Source organism: Melospiza melodia, chromosome 12 (assembly GCF_035770615.1).
Source record: "Melospiza melodia melodia isolate bMelMel2 chromosome 12, bMelMel2.pri, whole genome shotgun sequence".
NCBI classification, from domain to species: Eukaryota; Metazoa; Chordata; class Aves; order Passeriformes; family Passerellidae; genus Melospiza; species Melospiza melodia.
Window position 1 is genome coordinate 22,411,505 of NC_086205.1, and position 15,716 is coordinate 22,427,220.

At 38.5% G+C, this 15,716-nt stretch overlaps 1 protein-coding gene across 5 annotated transcripts in view; it reads left to right on the forward strand.

Moving 5' to 3' along the window:
* The window catches only part of TBL1XR1 (TBL1X/Y related 1), a 108,625-nt gene that overhangs the window by 81,376 nt on the left and 11,533 nt on the right, over positions 1 to 15,716 (forward strand). For all 5 annotated transcript variants that reach the window (XM_063167286.1, XM_063167287.1, XM_063167291.1 and 2 more), the window contains 9 exons: positions 4,707 to 4,809; positions 6,974 to 7,119; positions 8,577 to 8,796; positions 10,724 to 10,856; positions 11,865 to 12,006; positions 12,272 to 12,335; positions 12,437 to 12,534; positions 14,256 to 14,316; positions 15,494 to 15,615. In XM_063167286.1, coding sequence (XP_063023356.1) covers positions 4,752 to 4,809; positions 6,974 to 7,119; positions 8,577 to 8,796; positions 10,724 to 10,856; positions 11,865 to 12,006; positions 12,272 to 12,335; positions 12,437 to 12,534; positions 14,256 to 14,316; positions 15,494 to 15,615 — 1,044 coding nt within the window. In that variant the 5' untranslated portion in view covers positions 4,707 to 4,751. The remainder of the gene's footprint in view (positions 1 to 4,706; positions 4,810 to 6,973; positions 7,120 to 8,576; positions 8,797 to 10,723; positions 10,857 to 11,864; positions 12,007 to 12,271; positions 12,336 to 12,436; positions 12,535 to 14,255; positions 14,317 to 15,493; positions 15,616 to 15,716) is intronic.

Sequence of the window (15,716 nt, forward strand, 5' to 3'; positions counted from 1 at the left end):
GAGAGCTTTAGTAGAACAGCAGCCACAAGGAACAGTGTTTTGTGGTTTAAATTTCCAGTCCTGTAACCTGTGGTGGCTTTGGTATATGAAAGAAATCCTGCTGAAACCTCACACATCCAGGAATTTGGTCTGAGTGGCTGGATTGAAACAGCATCCTGTGCTCTTTTCATTTTAATCATCATGGCCATTAAAACCAAGAAATACTCTTAAGCAACAATTGATAAAATGTCTATGTGCACGTATGCTAGCAAAACACTTGTCTGGATTTCTTGCAAAAGAGGAAAAAAATAAAAGCTCTAATGGCAATATTTCTGTTGTAGGGGTTTTAGTGTTTCTGTAGCCAGACTTCTGTTTTCCATGGATAAATGTAGCAGTCTGTTTATGTCTGAACATTAGGCATTCTTCAGAGCTACCCAGAGCATTAGCTGCTCCCTTTAACATATCGTATCTGGTACCAAAATCATGATTGGTATGGTTTTGGGGAATTATTATTCACAGCAGCCTGTCAGGTTTTCCTGTTATCCTACCTATTGGGAATGTGTTGGAGCCCAACTACAACTGCAGAAATATCACTTTCTTAGGCTGTTATTTGATGATACAATAGCTCTAATTGTAGTGTAACTCCAGTATACATTATCAAATGGTGATTAAGAGATATCCAGTAATAATCTGATGTATAAACTTTCTCTGCCAGTTCAGGTTTGTCTGGAAAAAAATCCCTAAACAACCTAAAAATCCTGTTAGGCCAGGAGCCATATCGAGTGGCATCTGTTCTCCAGCATTTGGCATGAACCTGGACAAGGAGTACAAAGCTAGCACAAACATGTGGAGTGGAATAATGATTTGTCAGAAGCACAGCCAGGTTTGCACTGTTGGGCACTGATTAGATCTGGTGTTGGTGAGAGTGGAATGCAGTCTCCTTTTTAATGGATTTTAGTTGTAGTTTTTGCCCCAGGTATGAAGTGTGTGAGTGATCCTCACGGGACAGAGGTGCTGGGGTGAGCCCTGTCTGCTCTGGGACAGGCACAGAAACACAGACACACTTCTGCCAGCCGGGAGCAAAGCCAGAGCTGGGGCTGTCTCTGGGATAGAAACCTCGTTTCCTTTGAAAAAAGTAGCTTCCAAATGATTTTTTGTGTGATTCCTGGCATGGAATGTGAGTGGGTCAGTTTGTTTAAAGCACAGGTGTGTGTCCTGTCTGCTCCTGACCTGTTACTGAGTAAATCTCAAGGCTAGCATCACTATAGACAGTTGGCTTTTATTGCTGATGTGTGTTATGCCTGATAAATTTTGGGACTTTAGGGACTTTCTGTAGCAGTCTTAAAAATTACCTGGGATATCTGGATGTTGTGCTGATTCTAACTGAGCAGCGGTGTTACAAACTGCAGGCCCATCCTCTGGGAAGGGAAATAAAACCTGGGAAGATGACTGCTGAAATGGACTTTCTTTTGAGCAGGGAATATCGATCCTGGTGTGATCCCATGAGCAATTTGAGCATCATTCATAAGCTCTCATGCCCATCCTTTTTTTACCTGTCATGGGGGTATTTTATTTATTTATTTAATCCTGGTTTTAGCAGTGAGAAATCTGCTTCACATGCGCTGTGCCTGCTCCAGGGTGCAAAACAAAAGTAGAGGCAAGTGGGAGAGATTTCCTTTAAAAGCATAATTGGCTCTAAAATAGCAGTGTGGGTGCATCATACTTTACCATGTAATTCCACTGAATGTTTTGAGGAAGACCTGAAATGTTTCTAAGGGCAAGGAAAAAAAAAAGGGCCTTAAGGATCTCATCACATTTTTAGAATGGGTTTAGGACATAAAGCTGCAAATATCTTAAGATATTTTAATGGTCCCTATGCAAATTTGGCTACAAATCTAAGACTGCTAGGAGTTACATGTTAACTTCTTACTTTTGTCTCATTTTTATGTGTCTTTTCAGTGATTTAATTTCTGCATATAAAATGAAGAGCAATAATCATGTCTATTAAAGTGTCCGAAATGAGTAGTTGATTGCTTGTGGAAATAGTGAATCTGGGGGGAATTAGTCAGCATTGATGAAGTAATTTTTTTAGGATGAGGGGTACATGCATGGGTCCATTGTCACAAACAATATGAGAGTTGGCAGCCTGGTGTTAATTCAGAGTATGTAAAAGAGAAATAATTATTGTATCCCCTTCTACTGTATTTTCTCTTTAACCTGACATTTTGCTTTGGGTTGGAAGGAAGGTGGTTTGCTGCTCGTTCTTCTGACATTTCTCGTGTCACCTGGCTGTGGGACACTGTCCCCAGGCTCTGCCTGAGCTGCAGGGCCTGGCGTTGGTGAAACACAGAAAAGCCCTTCCAGAAAATGTAAGTGAGCATTGAAAACATGCAGAAAGCAGTATTTTGGTAAAACACCGGTACCTTTTAGCTTTCCAGTTTCAAGCCCCTCATCAGGCAAACGTCAGGGTATTTATGGGGCTGTTTCTGTGTTTTTCTGGTGGCCAGGGTGCCACAGCCGGTGCTGCAGTGCCACCTCCCGATGGCCAGGCAGGACCTGAGCTGTTTGTGCAAAACACTGAGAGCCAGCCTTGGAAAAATGAGCCTCCTTTGATTCGGGTGGGGTGCACAGCACTTCTGAGAGACAAGCAAAACATTGGGTTTTTGTTTTTTTCCTTCAGCTACCCAGCTATGTAACAGGTGAATTGATGTGGCACCTGCACGGCTCTGCTTTGAGGGGGGAGCCCTCTTTATATAAATAATTCAGGACCTCTCTGTGTGACAAATAGCACTTTCATCAGATTTCTGTGGTTTGATCTATCGTTTTTTGGTGATGCAGCAAGATTTTGAAACTCAGTGACAGACCTGTGAAAGAAACACTGCCATTTGTGTGTGTGTGTACATAATGTAAAAAAACCTTCTTTATGAGGCTCTTTAAAGTTAATTACCTTCTCCTCTGAAGGAAAATATTGTTTCTCTTCCTACAGCATTTTTCTGTAAAAAACAGTCTTAAAGAAAGATAATTTGCTCCATGTATGGCAACAAAACTTAGCTAAATAAAATCAATGTTTGGTCCTGCACATGGTGGAATTGGTTGCTAATGCATGAAATGGCTAAAATGCCATTCATTTAACATTCTGCTCAGTAAACAAGTCCTCAAAGTATTTAGTGGAGTTTGGCAGGGATGTCTTGTACCCCAGATGTGGCTGGGGCTGTGGAGGGGTGTGCTAGGGTTGGTATCAATGTACATTCCTGTACCAGTCATGTTGCACTTACTAGAAGTCATTGTCTTGGGGCAGCTTTTTTCTTTAGAAATGATAATTATTTAAGTAGAACTGCAGGTTTTTTTTTTTTCTTAAGAAACTAAAGCCATCTCCCCCATAGCATGGCTATGAGCTGGATGACCACATGCCTGGGGCAGCTCTGGGGGATGTCCATGCATGGTGTGAGGCAAATAAATTCATTTTCATCCTTTAGCCTCTAGTCATGAGGTGTTGAATTGTGTCTTGTATTCAACGCTTCAGCACTGGAGCAGCAGTGGCAAGTGGACTGTCCATGCAGCCATGTGGCTGGAGTTTTAGGAAAAGTCATTCTCTAGTACTTTTTTACATCAGATCCCAGGTAAAACTTTGTCAAATAACAGTAGGGAGGTCACTCTGCCTTCTCAGACTCCAGTGTAGGAGAAGCAATGGGGTGGTCAGTTGGGTAAAAACCTGGGAAGGGTTGCTGATGGAAAGTGCTGGACAGATAATTGGAACAGGAGGTGGACATTATTTCATAAAATGCTCTGAAAGCCGATGTTTATGCTTGTTTACTTGGAAAGGTCAGAGTTTTCAGACATTCAGACATCATGAGAATGTTCGCAAAAATGATACTTTGAGTTAGAAAAAATACTGTATTCTGTCTCTTCATGTCTTAAAGACTGCTGTTTCCTCATATTTTCCAAGTTTATAATCAAAAGTATATATCATCTTATACATGATTTGTCTTTCTAAATATTTGCCATTACTAAAATCAAGAAAAAAATTGTGGGTGTGTGTGTAAATATATATCCTATCAATATTTTTGAAGCACTGATTGAAACCCTAGGGAAATGTTACTAAAATGAACTGTTTAAAGTTTGTTTCTAATGTCAAGAATTACTTTTGCAAAGCCAAAAGGTATGGCTGAGATGTTTTCTAATCTTCAGTGGGATTAGCTGGGCTTGTTTGAACAGACACTGTGATGTACCTCATACTGTTCTGCACCTTTTCACTAGAGCAGGAATACCTGAGAATTGGAGTAGATAAGAATGTAAAAGTGAGAACCTGCCTGGATGCCAGTGTGAAACCAGGTTTTGGTCTTTGTTAACCAGGCAGAGAGAGACCCGTGTTATAGGAAATGTGTTCCATAGCAGTAATGTAGATTGGATGAAACTCGATTATTTTTTAAAACCTGTGATAGGAAGCCTTTTTTAGTACTGGTATTACACAGAAGAGTCCCTCAGTCTATACCAACTTCCATCATATGAGAATCCAGCCTGTTAATATTTAATTTACTGACCTTTATTTTGTGGTGAGACAAATGACTTTTTAATGACTCCAGTAGACTTATTTGCATTATAAAATAAAGCCATTGTCTGTGCTGCCAGGGAACTACTTACTTTATAAATATAGCATTTGTTGGGAAATACCTATTAGGTACTAAAAGTATTTAATTGACCTACTTTTTTTTTTTTATTATTTGCAGGGTTGTGTCCTTTGTTGTGACCTCATGGTTTAACTGGGAATAAAGATGAGTATAAGCAGTGATGAGGTTAACTTCCTGGTATATAGATACTTGCAAGAGTCAGGTGAGTTTTTACAATTCTGCTTATTAAACAATGCATAATTTATTTGATCTTCATCTGCAACTGGCTTTAGCAAACACAGGCTCATTTAATTATTTTGCCAGTAGGCATGGATTCTGTCTGAACTGTTTCTTGGTGTTTCTTCTCAACAAGAGAGTGATTTCCTGCCAAGTTACCTTCTGTAACTTAATCAGATTTAGTCATTTGGAGTCTTCAGATGGCAGTCGAGCAGCCAAGGACTCACTCGATTGCTAAAATGCATTTTCCTGGAGATCACTTCTCCGCAGGGTGATGATGGCACTTTGCACCATTTTCTTCAAGGCTGCTTGAAGAAGAAAATAGAAAGATCAGCAAGATGCTCTTTTTTCCTGTTGTTTTGGAGTGATGGAGCTCCTGCCAGCTGGTCTTGTGTAGCCAAATTCCTTGCCTGAACATGACCCTGGGAGGGCAGATGTGGCTGAGTTTCAAAGGAAGAAGTGACAACTGTGACTCTGACTTGTACCACTTGACTCTAAATAGAGATGAACAGATTTTTTTTACAGGAATAACCCTTGGGTTCCCAAAAGCCTCATCCCCTCCAGGACCTTTTTTTTTTTTTGTTTTTGGAGGATCTTGTCCTTCTGAGTAGCCAGAATTTCCTGCTTCTCAGGAGAAATAGCAAAAGACACTTGAATATTGTCAGACGTGAAAAGAAACCCTTTTCCTATCATATCCCTGCACACTGGCTGTGTCTGCACAACACAAGAATGCAGCAGTGCTCCCTTATTTTTAAAGCTTCCCCAGCCCAGTCAGATCAGCAGTTTGAGTTTGTGTTGCATGTTTGGGTTTCTAGATGCAGCCATATGGCTTCAGGGAGTTTTGTGGTGGTGGTTATTCGTGAAGCTCTGTAAGGGACAACATCATCTTTTACTCACTACTGTGATATTGATTGCTTAACACAGCCTACATTCAGAATGGGAAGATCTGACTGGAAGTCAGGGCATGCCCCAGTAAATGAAAAAGTGATGATTGTCAGCTGTCAGGAGGGAATATGATCTCAGCAGTACATAAAAGAAGTCTGCATATTAAAGCAAAAAATACACTTTAATCTTAAGACTGGATATACATATAGATATATAAGAAAATATACACATATTTCATATTTTACCTTGCTGTTTCAACTTTTGATTCATAGTTTTTGTTTAGTGATTGCTGATGGGTGGCTTCAGGCTTGTTGGAAATGCATTTGACTGATGCAACATATGTCCACTGCTCATGGATTTCCCAAATTGAGGAGAGGAACACCAGAAGCAATGGTGGATGGCAGAGTTTACAGTTTCTGCTTGTCAAAAGAAAGCAAAACCTCATTTTTCTGCCTGAATTTTCTGAAAACTACTACACACTCTTGTTCCAGTTGCAGATTGCTTTTGTCATAGAAGCCAAACTTACAAAATTGCTTCATCTTCATTTGAAAGTTTGAAGGCAGCTTCTTGCTTACCTGACAGGGAAAAAGGAAAAAAAAATAAAGTGGTTGAAGAAAAAATGCCATGACAATAGTTAACTTGCTGAAACAACTATTTTTCTGTAGCTTAAATTCACTTTTTCAAGGTGATCAAATAAATAGCAAGCAGCTACCATTGCTGCACCACGTTTGCCACTTTTTTATCAGTGAGTGCACAGTGCTGATGTAGCTCTAAATGGCAGAGTGTATACAGTTATGGCAGCACTGCAGCATGAGCTGAATTCTGTTCACATACAGATCCATTTAGCTTTCATGGGTATCAAATCAGTGAGTGAAAATAGCAAGTGAGTCTTGTGTCTTGGATATGTATATTTTTTATTAAATACTACATATCATACAATACTTACATGCAGTTTGTGAACATATAAATACATTTAAATGCTGTAGTGAATAGTATATTTTATGTTGATTCATGCACAAATGTTTTGTCATTGATACTGTGATTAATAATTGTTGTATTTATATATGAGCTTCGCTTTTCTCCTTTTGTACACTTAAACTATAAGGGAATTAGGTGTTTTGACAAGTTTTTGGTAGTTTAGAAGCATTCTATAGCATTTTACTTTGTATAATTTGCACAGGTGTTAAACAGAAGGTCCTACTGTGGTACAGCAAGTAGCATTGTCTGTCTGTAAATCAATTCTGATGTGTTTGCCTTGTCTTTAGGGTTTTCCCATTCAGCATTTACCTTTGGTATAGAGAGCCATATCAGCCAGTCTAATATAAATGGTGCTCTGGTGCCACCAGCTGCTTTGATTTCCATCATCCAGAAAGGTCTGCAGTATGTAGAGGCAGAAGTCAGTATTAATGAGGTAAGGAGGCCTTGCCTGCAGGAGCATTGTGTCCTTGCTTTGCAGTAAGTTTGAATGTCAGTATTTTTGCTTAACTTTCTTGTACCCTATCTACTTACTTTCACTTCAGATTCCTTTCTGCTGGTGTTCCCCACGACTCTAGTGGTGGAACCAGAGTGGAGTGACATAACTGGGTGGGGTTCTGCCCAGGGCAGCCTCACAACACCAGCCATGGTGTTCTGACTTGTTGCTTAAAGGTCCATTGTCTGCAGAGTTTTTACCCTCCTCTAAGGTTCTAGTGCATCCAGTGCAGTAGGATAATAATGGAGGCCAGCAATCTCTTCCATTTTTTGGTTTGTTAGGCACTAGGGAGGTGGGAGAGCACTGTGCAGCTCTTGTTTGGACTCTTGTGTCATCACAGTGAAGTAATGTGAGCCCAAAGGCAGGATTTCCAAGGAGGGGGTTTGAATTTGTGGCAGGAAGGCTGAAGGTATATGCCAGTTTGCCTTTTGCCTCTGCTGGCTAATTCATCTTGAGCAGGATCTGTTAAATTTGATGTTTAAATGGTTATTCCAGCAGTACAGAAAGCTATGTATCTTCCTGCCTGATGCTGCAGACACTCTCCTTCAATTTCCATTCTCATTTGTGCCTGGAAGGTGAGAAGCCTTTCTGTGTGTCAGTCAGATTACTGAAGGAACCTTTTTTTTTTCCCCATTAATTCTGCTCACTTTCCAGTCTCCCTTATGTCTGCTGTTTGTGTGGTTTTCACAGTCCTAGTGAAACAAATCCTTTCCCTTAGGAAGCCTCAGAAAAATAAAGTAAGTGATAGGAGTAGAAGAAGAAGACCCTATATTTATTGCAAGGAATCCTTCTAGTCCCTAAAAATAGATCCTTACAAAGCCCTAGCATATGTATAAGAGTATTTTTAACTGGGTCTTGTCCATTTCAGGATAAAATTCTTCCTTGTTGTTTGAAAGCATGCCAGCACAGTTTAAAAAAAGGAAGAAAACTAGTCAACTCCCCAGATAATATGTTTATGGAAAGTATTAGTCTAATAAGACTATAACTTCACAAGTCAGTGACCCGAGTTGCAATGTTTGCAGCTCTGCTTCAAACAAACCATTAGATTTTGCTGCAGCCACTCATGTTTGAAATCATATTCATAGATAGCTTACAGAATTTTTTGCTTTAGCAGACAATTCAGCAAAATCAAAACAAGTAACTTCTGATTCCACAGGCTCTCCCAGAGGCCTGCAGTGGCTTTTTTTGCATATTTATGGTGGCCACTTAACTTTAGACTAAAATTCCAGTCCTGACCACAACAATGATGAGATATCACTTCCAGCAGCATATGTAAACCACTTTATTATTTTAAATCAAAGCGTTTTCTTTAGTTTTGCTTGGAATCTTTGCCCGTAATGTTAATTCCTACTTGGTGTTATCTTTTTTTTTCCTTTTCTCCCTGTGCTGTAATTTAGGATGGTACCTTGTTTGATGGTAGGCCGATAGAGTCTCTCTCACTGATAGATGCAGTGATGCCTGATGTGGTACAGACAAGACAACAGGCCTACAGAGACAAACTTGCACAACAGCAGGCAGCAGCTGCTGCAGCTGCAGCTGCCACCAACCAACAGGGATCAGCGAAAAATGGAGAAAATACTGCAAATGGAGAGGAGAATGGAGCACACACTATAGCAAGTAAGTTGAGACAGAAATTGCTTTAAGCTCGGTTTGCATTTCCTAGTTTATCATTGTATGAGCTTTCAGACAATGAGGTAAAAATGTGGAGTTTGGAGTAACCCGTCAGCTTGCAGAGAATTCCTTCATCATGGATCATACTTGAGCAGATCATGTCTCACCTTTGTTTGTCCCCATTTTTGATATCTGGGCTTGCAGGAGTCAGAGTTCTGAATTCATTGATTCACAGTCCAGTCTTCCCTTGCATAAAAAGAAAAACAAAATTGAGTCCTGTACAAGGAATGAGGAAAGGAGTCTGCCAATCCATGGCTGGTTAAAACTGAGTATTGCTGGTGAAGTTCTGCAAACTCCTTCCAAAAAATTCTGTAAAACCCATGGATCCAAGAGCTGTACCTGGCTCTTCTAGTGATACCGAGGTCAGGGTTGCTGGAACAAGCCCTGTGTTCCTTGTCTCTTATATCTATATCAGTTTTCACTATTTGCTATTCAAAATTGCTCAATGCAACTGCTCTCAGGTTTGCTTTATTCATGAATTCCATTTTATTTGTGATTGGTGAAATAAATGAGTTCTGTTTGTCATCACTGGTCAAAGGAACTATCTTACAGTGAGGCTTAGGATGGAAAAGTTGGGGTCAGGCATTACAGTGTCATTTTAAAAATACTCGTCTGGAAGTGTGAATTGCATGTTTAAGTGTGGGAGTTACAATTCTTTCTGTAAAAACACCTGAAGAAATGGCATTTTTGAGAGAATATTAATATTGAGCCATGTACAAATTTTACAGCCTGATTTTACTAGATTTTTTTTTTGCATATATGATAAAAAGCTAGAAATACATTCTTTGGCTGAAACAAATGAGGTCTCTACTTTGATGCTTTAATTTCAAAATCTCAAAGGAGTATTGATAACTGTGAGCTGGCTAGAGGAAGGGTAGACCTCGGATCTCAGCCCTGTTAAATGTGATCTACCAGCAACCCCTGCTGGCTGTACAGCACTTCAGACTGGCATCGATCCTCTGACTGAAGCAATGCTTTATGTGGAGCTCTTTCTGAAAAAATACTCCTGTTTTAATAGCCCTTTCTATTTTCTCACATGCACAAGCAGTGACAGAAACCCTTAATGCTAAATTAAGCAATAGCTGTGAAATGATTTCTTTAACCGCAGTGAATAAATATGGAGCAGGTGAACTGTGCAGCATTCCTTACATTCTGTATTTGCACTCATTGTGAATTTATTTTTAATAATAGAAAATGATTGATGGTAGATGCCAAGAAAACTGTTTTGTCAGTTGAATTACCCCCAGTATGTTCTGCAGAACAATATGGTTTCAATCTCACTTCCATGCAGAAAGTTACACTGCCATAATTCCATGGTAATTGCTGATGAAGTTTGAGATCTTGGTTATGTTAACTCTATCAACAAATGTGATTATATTCATTAAAGGAATTTTGTAAATGGAGTGTTGGAGATGTAGATTTAAAACCTGTTTGACTGCAATTGGTGAAAAGAGATTTTTGAAAATGAATGTGTTATAAATGTATTCCTACAGCACAAGCTAGACTAGTAACATATTGTACTATGCAGTATTGGGCCTGAACATCAGAGTACTTGTAACAGCATTTATTTTTTAGCATAGCAAAAAATTCACTTTTGGCCCTGATTCTGAAACTCCAAATTTAAATCCATTTGGATGTGAAGGTTTACAGGGGCGAAGAGCTTTCTCACATCTTCGAAACTCCCCATCTGTTTATAGTGCTTCATTAATTGGAACTGAAAAAAATAAAAGAGCATGACAGCTCTGTCAAATTTTTGAATCACATAAATTGTGAATTCTTGCACTCATGGCAGAAGAATCTGAACCATACAGGAGTCACAACGTCCCAAAACAGTAAAATCCACCTCTCTTTACTGTTGTTTCCCATAATTCAGATAATCACACGGATATGATGGAAGTAGATGGAGATGTGGAAATCCCTCCCAACAAGGCAGTGGTGCTGCGTGGCCACGAGTCCGAAGTGTTCATTTGTGCCTGGAATCCCGTCAGTGACCTTCTGGCCTCAGGGTATGTGCACTGCCCATGTGTGTGTGGAGTGTCTGTGCTGGGGCATGCTGGAGATGATGATTATTATTATTATTATTATTACTATTTATTTATTTATTTATTTATTTATTTTTGTTATTATGTATTGTTATTGATGATTATGCACAGGAAGGGCAGAAGGCTCAGGGAACACCTGCCCCAAACATCAAATGCTACGACGTTTGTTCTTTAGAGAATAGTGTTTGAAACTGAATTTATTATTCTTAATTAATATATAATAAAATCAATGTACCATAACGTACAGCTACCATATATAAATAATATATAAAATATATATATAAGTAGAAATATAAATGTTTATATTTATATAAATATGTAAGTATGATTATATATAATATGTATTATATATTAGATATGAGTATAATTGTAATTTATATATTTATATAATATAGTATACATCACATACCGTATTGTGTAGCACATATATATCATTATATTCTATATTATCTATTCTATATTACATACTATGTATGTATATACATATTTATATGCATATGTAATATATATAAAATATATAAGTATATAAATGTAACAAAAATGTGTGTGTAATATATATAGAATGTAAATATATGTGTATATGTAATATATATAAAAAACTATTTATAGTGCTTTGTAAGACTACAGCTATATATATTATATATTTTATATATGTCATATATATAATATATAATATATGATATATATTATATATTATATATTCTGTTATTTTCCATACTGTTTATGTTAAATGGTATGTAAAATAATAGATAATACATATTATATTGACACATATATTATAATGTTGCATATTATAGCATATATTATAATGTCGCCTATTATTAGCATATTGTATGTCACCGGTGTATGGTATATTGCACGTTATACAACATTACAGCCTGTCATTATGATGGCACACGTGGCTGTCCCCATGACATGAAGGGGATGGCCGCGTGTGAGCAGCAGGATCTCTGTGCCCCGGGTGTTGTGCAGGTCTGGCGATTCGACGGCGCGGATCTGGAACCTGAGCGAGAACAGCACGAGCGGCTCCACGCAGCTGGTGCTGCGGCACTGCATCCGGGAGGGTGGGCAGGATGTGCCCAGCAACAAGGACGTCACCTCGCTGGACTGGAACGTGAGTGCTCCCAGCCCCTCATGGCCACGTGTGTGTTAACTGACAGCAGCGCTGGCCTCTGTGCCACCACCTGAAATGTTTGTTCTGATCAGCGTGGTAACTTCATTTATACTTCAGGAACTCCTTTCTAATAACTTGCAATCAATAAAACATCATAAATCCTATGCATAGATCCTATCCTATCTATTCTACCTCTTTGCTTTGTGCTCTTTAGCTTTGACCTAAGCAGTAAAAATAAATAAACAAATAATCTTTTTGCTGGCAGAGTGAAGGTACACTTCTAGCAACTGGGTCTTACGATGGCTTTGCCAGGATATGGACTAAAGATGGTAAGCAAAATACTTTTTAATTTACTATATATTTTCCTATATTGTGGCTCACGGCATAGTTTTTTATTTTTTAATGTATTCATATCAATATAAATTTTCAGGTAATCTTGCCAGCACCTTAGGGCAACATAAAGGTCCTATATTTGCGTTAAAATGGAACAAGAAAGGAAACTTCATTTTAAGTGCAGGAGTGGACAAGGTGAGATAATCTTTGGTAAAATTAAAATTCTTTCCTTCACCGTTATAATCTAACTGTAAGCAAAATAGCAAAACTATGCAAAGTAAGTAAATGAAACTAAAGGCTTGGGATGTAAATATGTGCTTACAAAGATCTTGTTATGCTATAGCTATGTTCCCTTGGGTTTTATAGCAATTTATTGAGATATTTTAATTTCCTAGATTTCAGTGTCTGTGGATCTCTTCCCATTTATGTTAGTCTGAATTGGAAAGTAAGAGTATTGAAACCAGAAACATTAAACCTTTGTAAAACCAAACCATCTAAATTCAGTGAAGCACTTCAAGCAAAGCCTTAGGAAAAAAAATTGTACTAGAGGGGTAGGTCGAGGCTGAGTTGGATATCAGTCAAACCTGAGAATGATTGTAAAGATTAGAGCTGGAACATAAGGGAAGTTGATATATGTGACTGGGGGGCTGCCAATTGAGTAATGCCACAGAGCTCATTGTTTGACTGTGTTTTATTTCACATTTCTAAACAAATTCAGGTTTACAAGGTCTTCCAGTTCAGAGCTGCTGTTAGTGTGAGAGGTTTTATGTATGAATGGTAGGAAGGGCACAGAGTGATGGGAAATGTACTTAAAGTGAATTCAGAGAATCAAATAGACTATAGCTAGAGTAAGGAGAGTTGATTTTTTTTCCTCTGTAACTGATTCAAGGTGCAGAAGTCAGCACAGGTTCTCTCTTAGAGTGGCAAACTGCAACCTCAGTACAACCACTTAAAACTGGCAGTGTCACTGTAAAGTAGGACATTTTCTCCTTTTGTTTCTTTTCCTGCATGCATTTACTTGGTTTGCTTTATTAGCCGGCTTTATAAATGCTTGTGCTGGCACAAAGGAAGGAAAATTTAATGTCTCAAAGCATGGAAAGGATGTGTTTACTCTTTTGGCATCTGTGATGGTTATGCCAATTTTTAAATATTTGTGGAAGTACAGCTTTCATTTGCAGGGAAATAATTAAGGAAGAAATAGAAACCTCATTCAGTCAATAAAACTTCATAGACAAACTGAGGTTATGCTTTTGAAAAATATTCTGCTTTAGCAGAGGGAGTGACCCAACCTTAGGCTCCTTTTCCATAATTATTTTTTGTGGTCAGTTCATGCTTCCATTGAATTTGGTGTTAAAATTTTCATTGATCGTTGAGGTAGGGCAGGGCTATTGGCATATAATATACTGATGGTAAGATACTGATTTTGTCATATAAGGTTTCTTTAACCAGAAGGTTATGAAAGTATTGGCAGAGAACAACATAGAATGAAATTACACCCTTAAATTTTTCAGTATGTGACTAACTGTTAATAACATCTCCTTAGGAACGAGTGAGTAGCTGATACTACAATTTGAATATACAAGTATTTGAAATTAAAATAGGTGTGTGGAATGGATTGGGAGAATATAAATAGGACTAAGGGGATAAAACTGTTTAAAAGCCCACAAATTCCTTCTTCCCTCTAGACCCCAAAATGTTGTGGCTAAACATCTTTCTAATGCAATCTTAAATTTTCTACTGTTTTCTGTACATCTACTACTATTTCTTTTAGTACTGGATCAAACTCTAGAAATGTATAATCAAGAGCAGGTTTGGGTGATGGTGAGCAGGGTAGGTATTCTCATACTTGTGAGTGGTGGTAGTTGTGGGGAAATTTGTACAAGTTTGTTTATTGTTTATTTATCTGTTTAACACAGACCACAATTATTTGGGATGCCCACACTGGTGAAGCCAAGCAGCAGTTTCCTTTTCATTCTGGTAAGTCTTGATTTTATCATTCAGATTTGTCATCTGAAAAGACAAAAATGTTATTTTTAAAAATAAATTTTAAAATCTGATGCTTGTGGTGATTATTTGCATAATTTAAGAATCTTACAGGTAGTTTTTGGTTACTTATAGTCCCATATTGGAATATTGAGAATGTAAACAAAGATGGATTTGTTCTGATTTTATAACTCACAGTTTTCTTGCAGTTCCAACAAAGTCATAGGAGATAAATAATCCAAGTGTTCCTGACTTTCTGTAGTATACTGGCAGACAAATCATGTGGGCAGGCCACAGGGATTAGTGTTTCTCACCTAAGGACTGCATTTGTCATCCTCCTGCTGCAGAGATCCCACCCCATATCCTATTGTATCCCATTGTTCCCCTGTCCCAGATTGTTTGGCCACAAACCAGCTGAAAGCTGTTCCCTGGCCAGCTGGGGTGGCAGTGCAGGAGGTCAGACACATTGCTCTGTGGGCTGTCTGCTGAGCAATCCTGCCAGAATCAGCTGGAAAACAGAGTGGAGAGGATGGCAGACGTGCCATTGAGGGACCTTTAAGAAACATGTCTCGTTCCCACTCCTTGATCTGCTCGTGCCACATTTCCAGAGCCATGACAGAAACATCAGAAACATCAACTCAGCGTTTGCTCCAAGCAGCTCTCCCTGTGCTGTCTGCCATAAATAGCTGGCTTGATCAAATGGAACATGTTGCCCATGATTAAGCTTCAAGTTACCACACCTTACAAATGCTGGAATTAAGAAAGGAAATAAATCCTCACCCATCCATGAGCAGGAGCAGGAGCTGCTGGTGGAGATGAGCTCATGCATGATGATGTGTGAAGCTGTGGGAACCTGTTCCTTGTGCTGACTCCTGAGATTTGTTTGTAGATGACTTAACTACAGCTTGATGTCCTGCTGCACTGTCTTCTGCATAACTTGGATTTCACATATGTTCCATATTATGATGACTTATATTAAATTTGTTCAATTTTGTGTAAGACTTGTTTTAGCTGCATTTCTTACTGTTCATAGTGTAGATCTTCAGAACTGCTGTAAAATTAATGATTGCTTCCTGTTGGCTTTTATTCCAAGGTGGTGCATGTTAAATTTGTACATCAAATTCCTGCAGAGTGTGTACCATAGCTTTAAATATCTTTCTTTTTCTTTTAGCACCAGCATTAGATGTTGATTGGCAGAGTAACAACACATTTGCCTCTTGCAGTACAGACATGTGTATTCACGTTTGTAAACTAGGACAAGATAGGCCCATCAAAACCTTCCAGGGTCACACAGTAAGTACTGCAAAAAGGGGGTTGCTCTGTGATATTTTTATTTATGAGAGATTGTGAGTCAGTAAAGTTACCAGTATCCAGCACTGGTGTAATTGGTTACA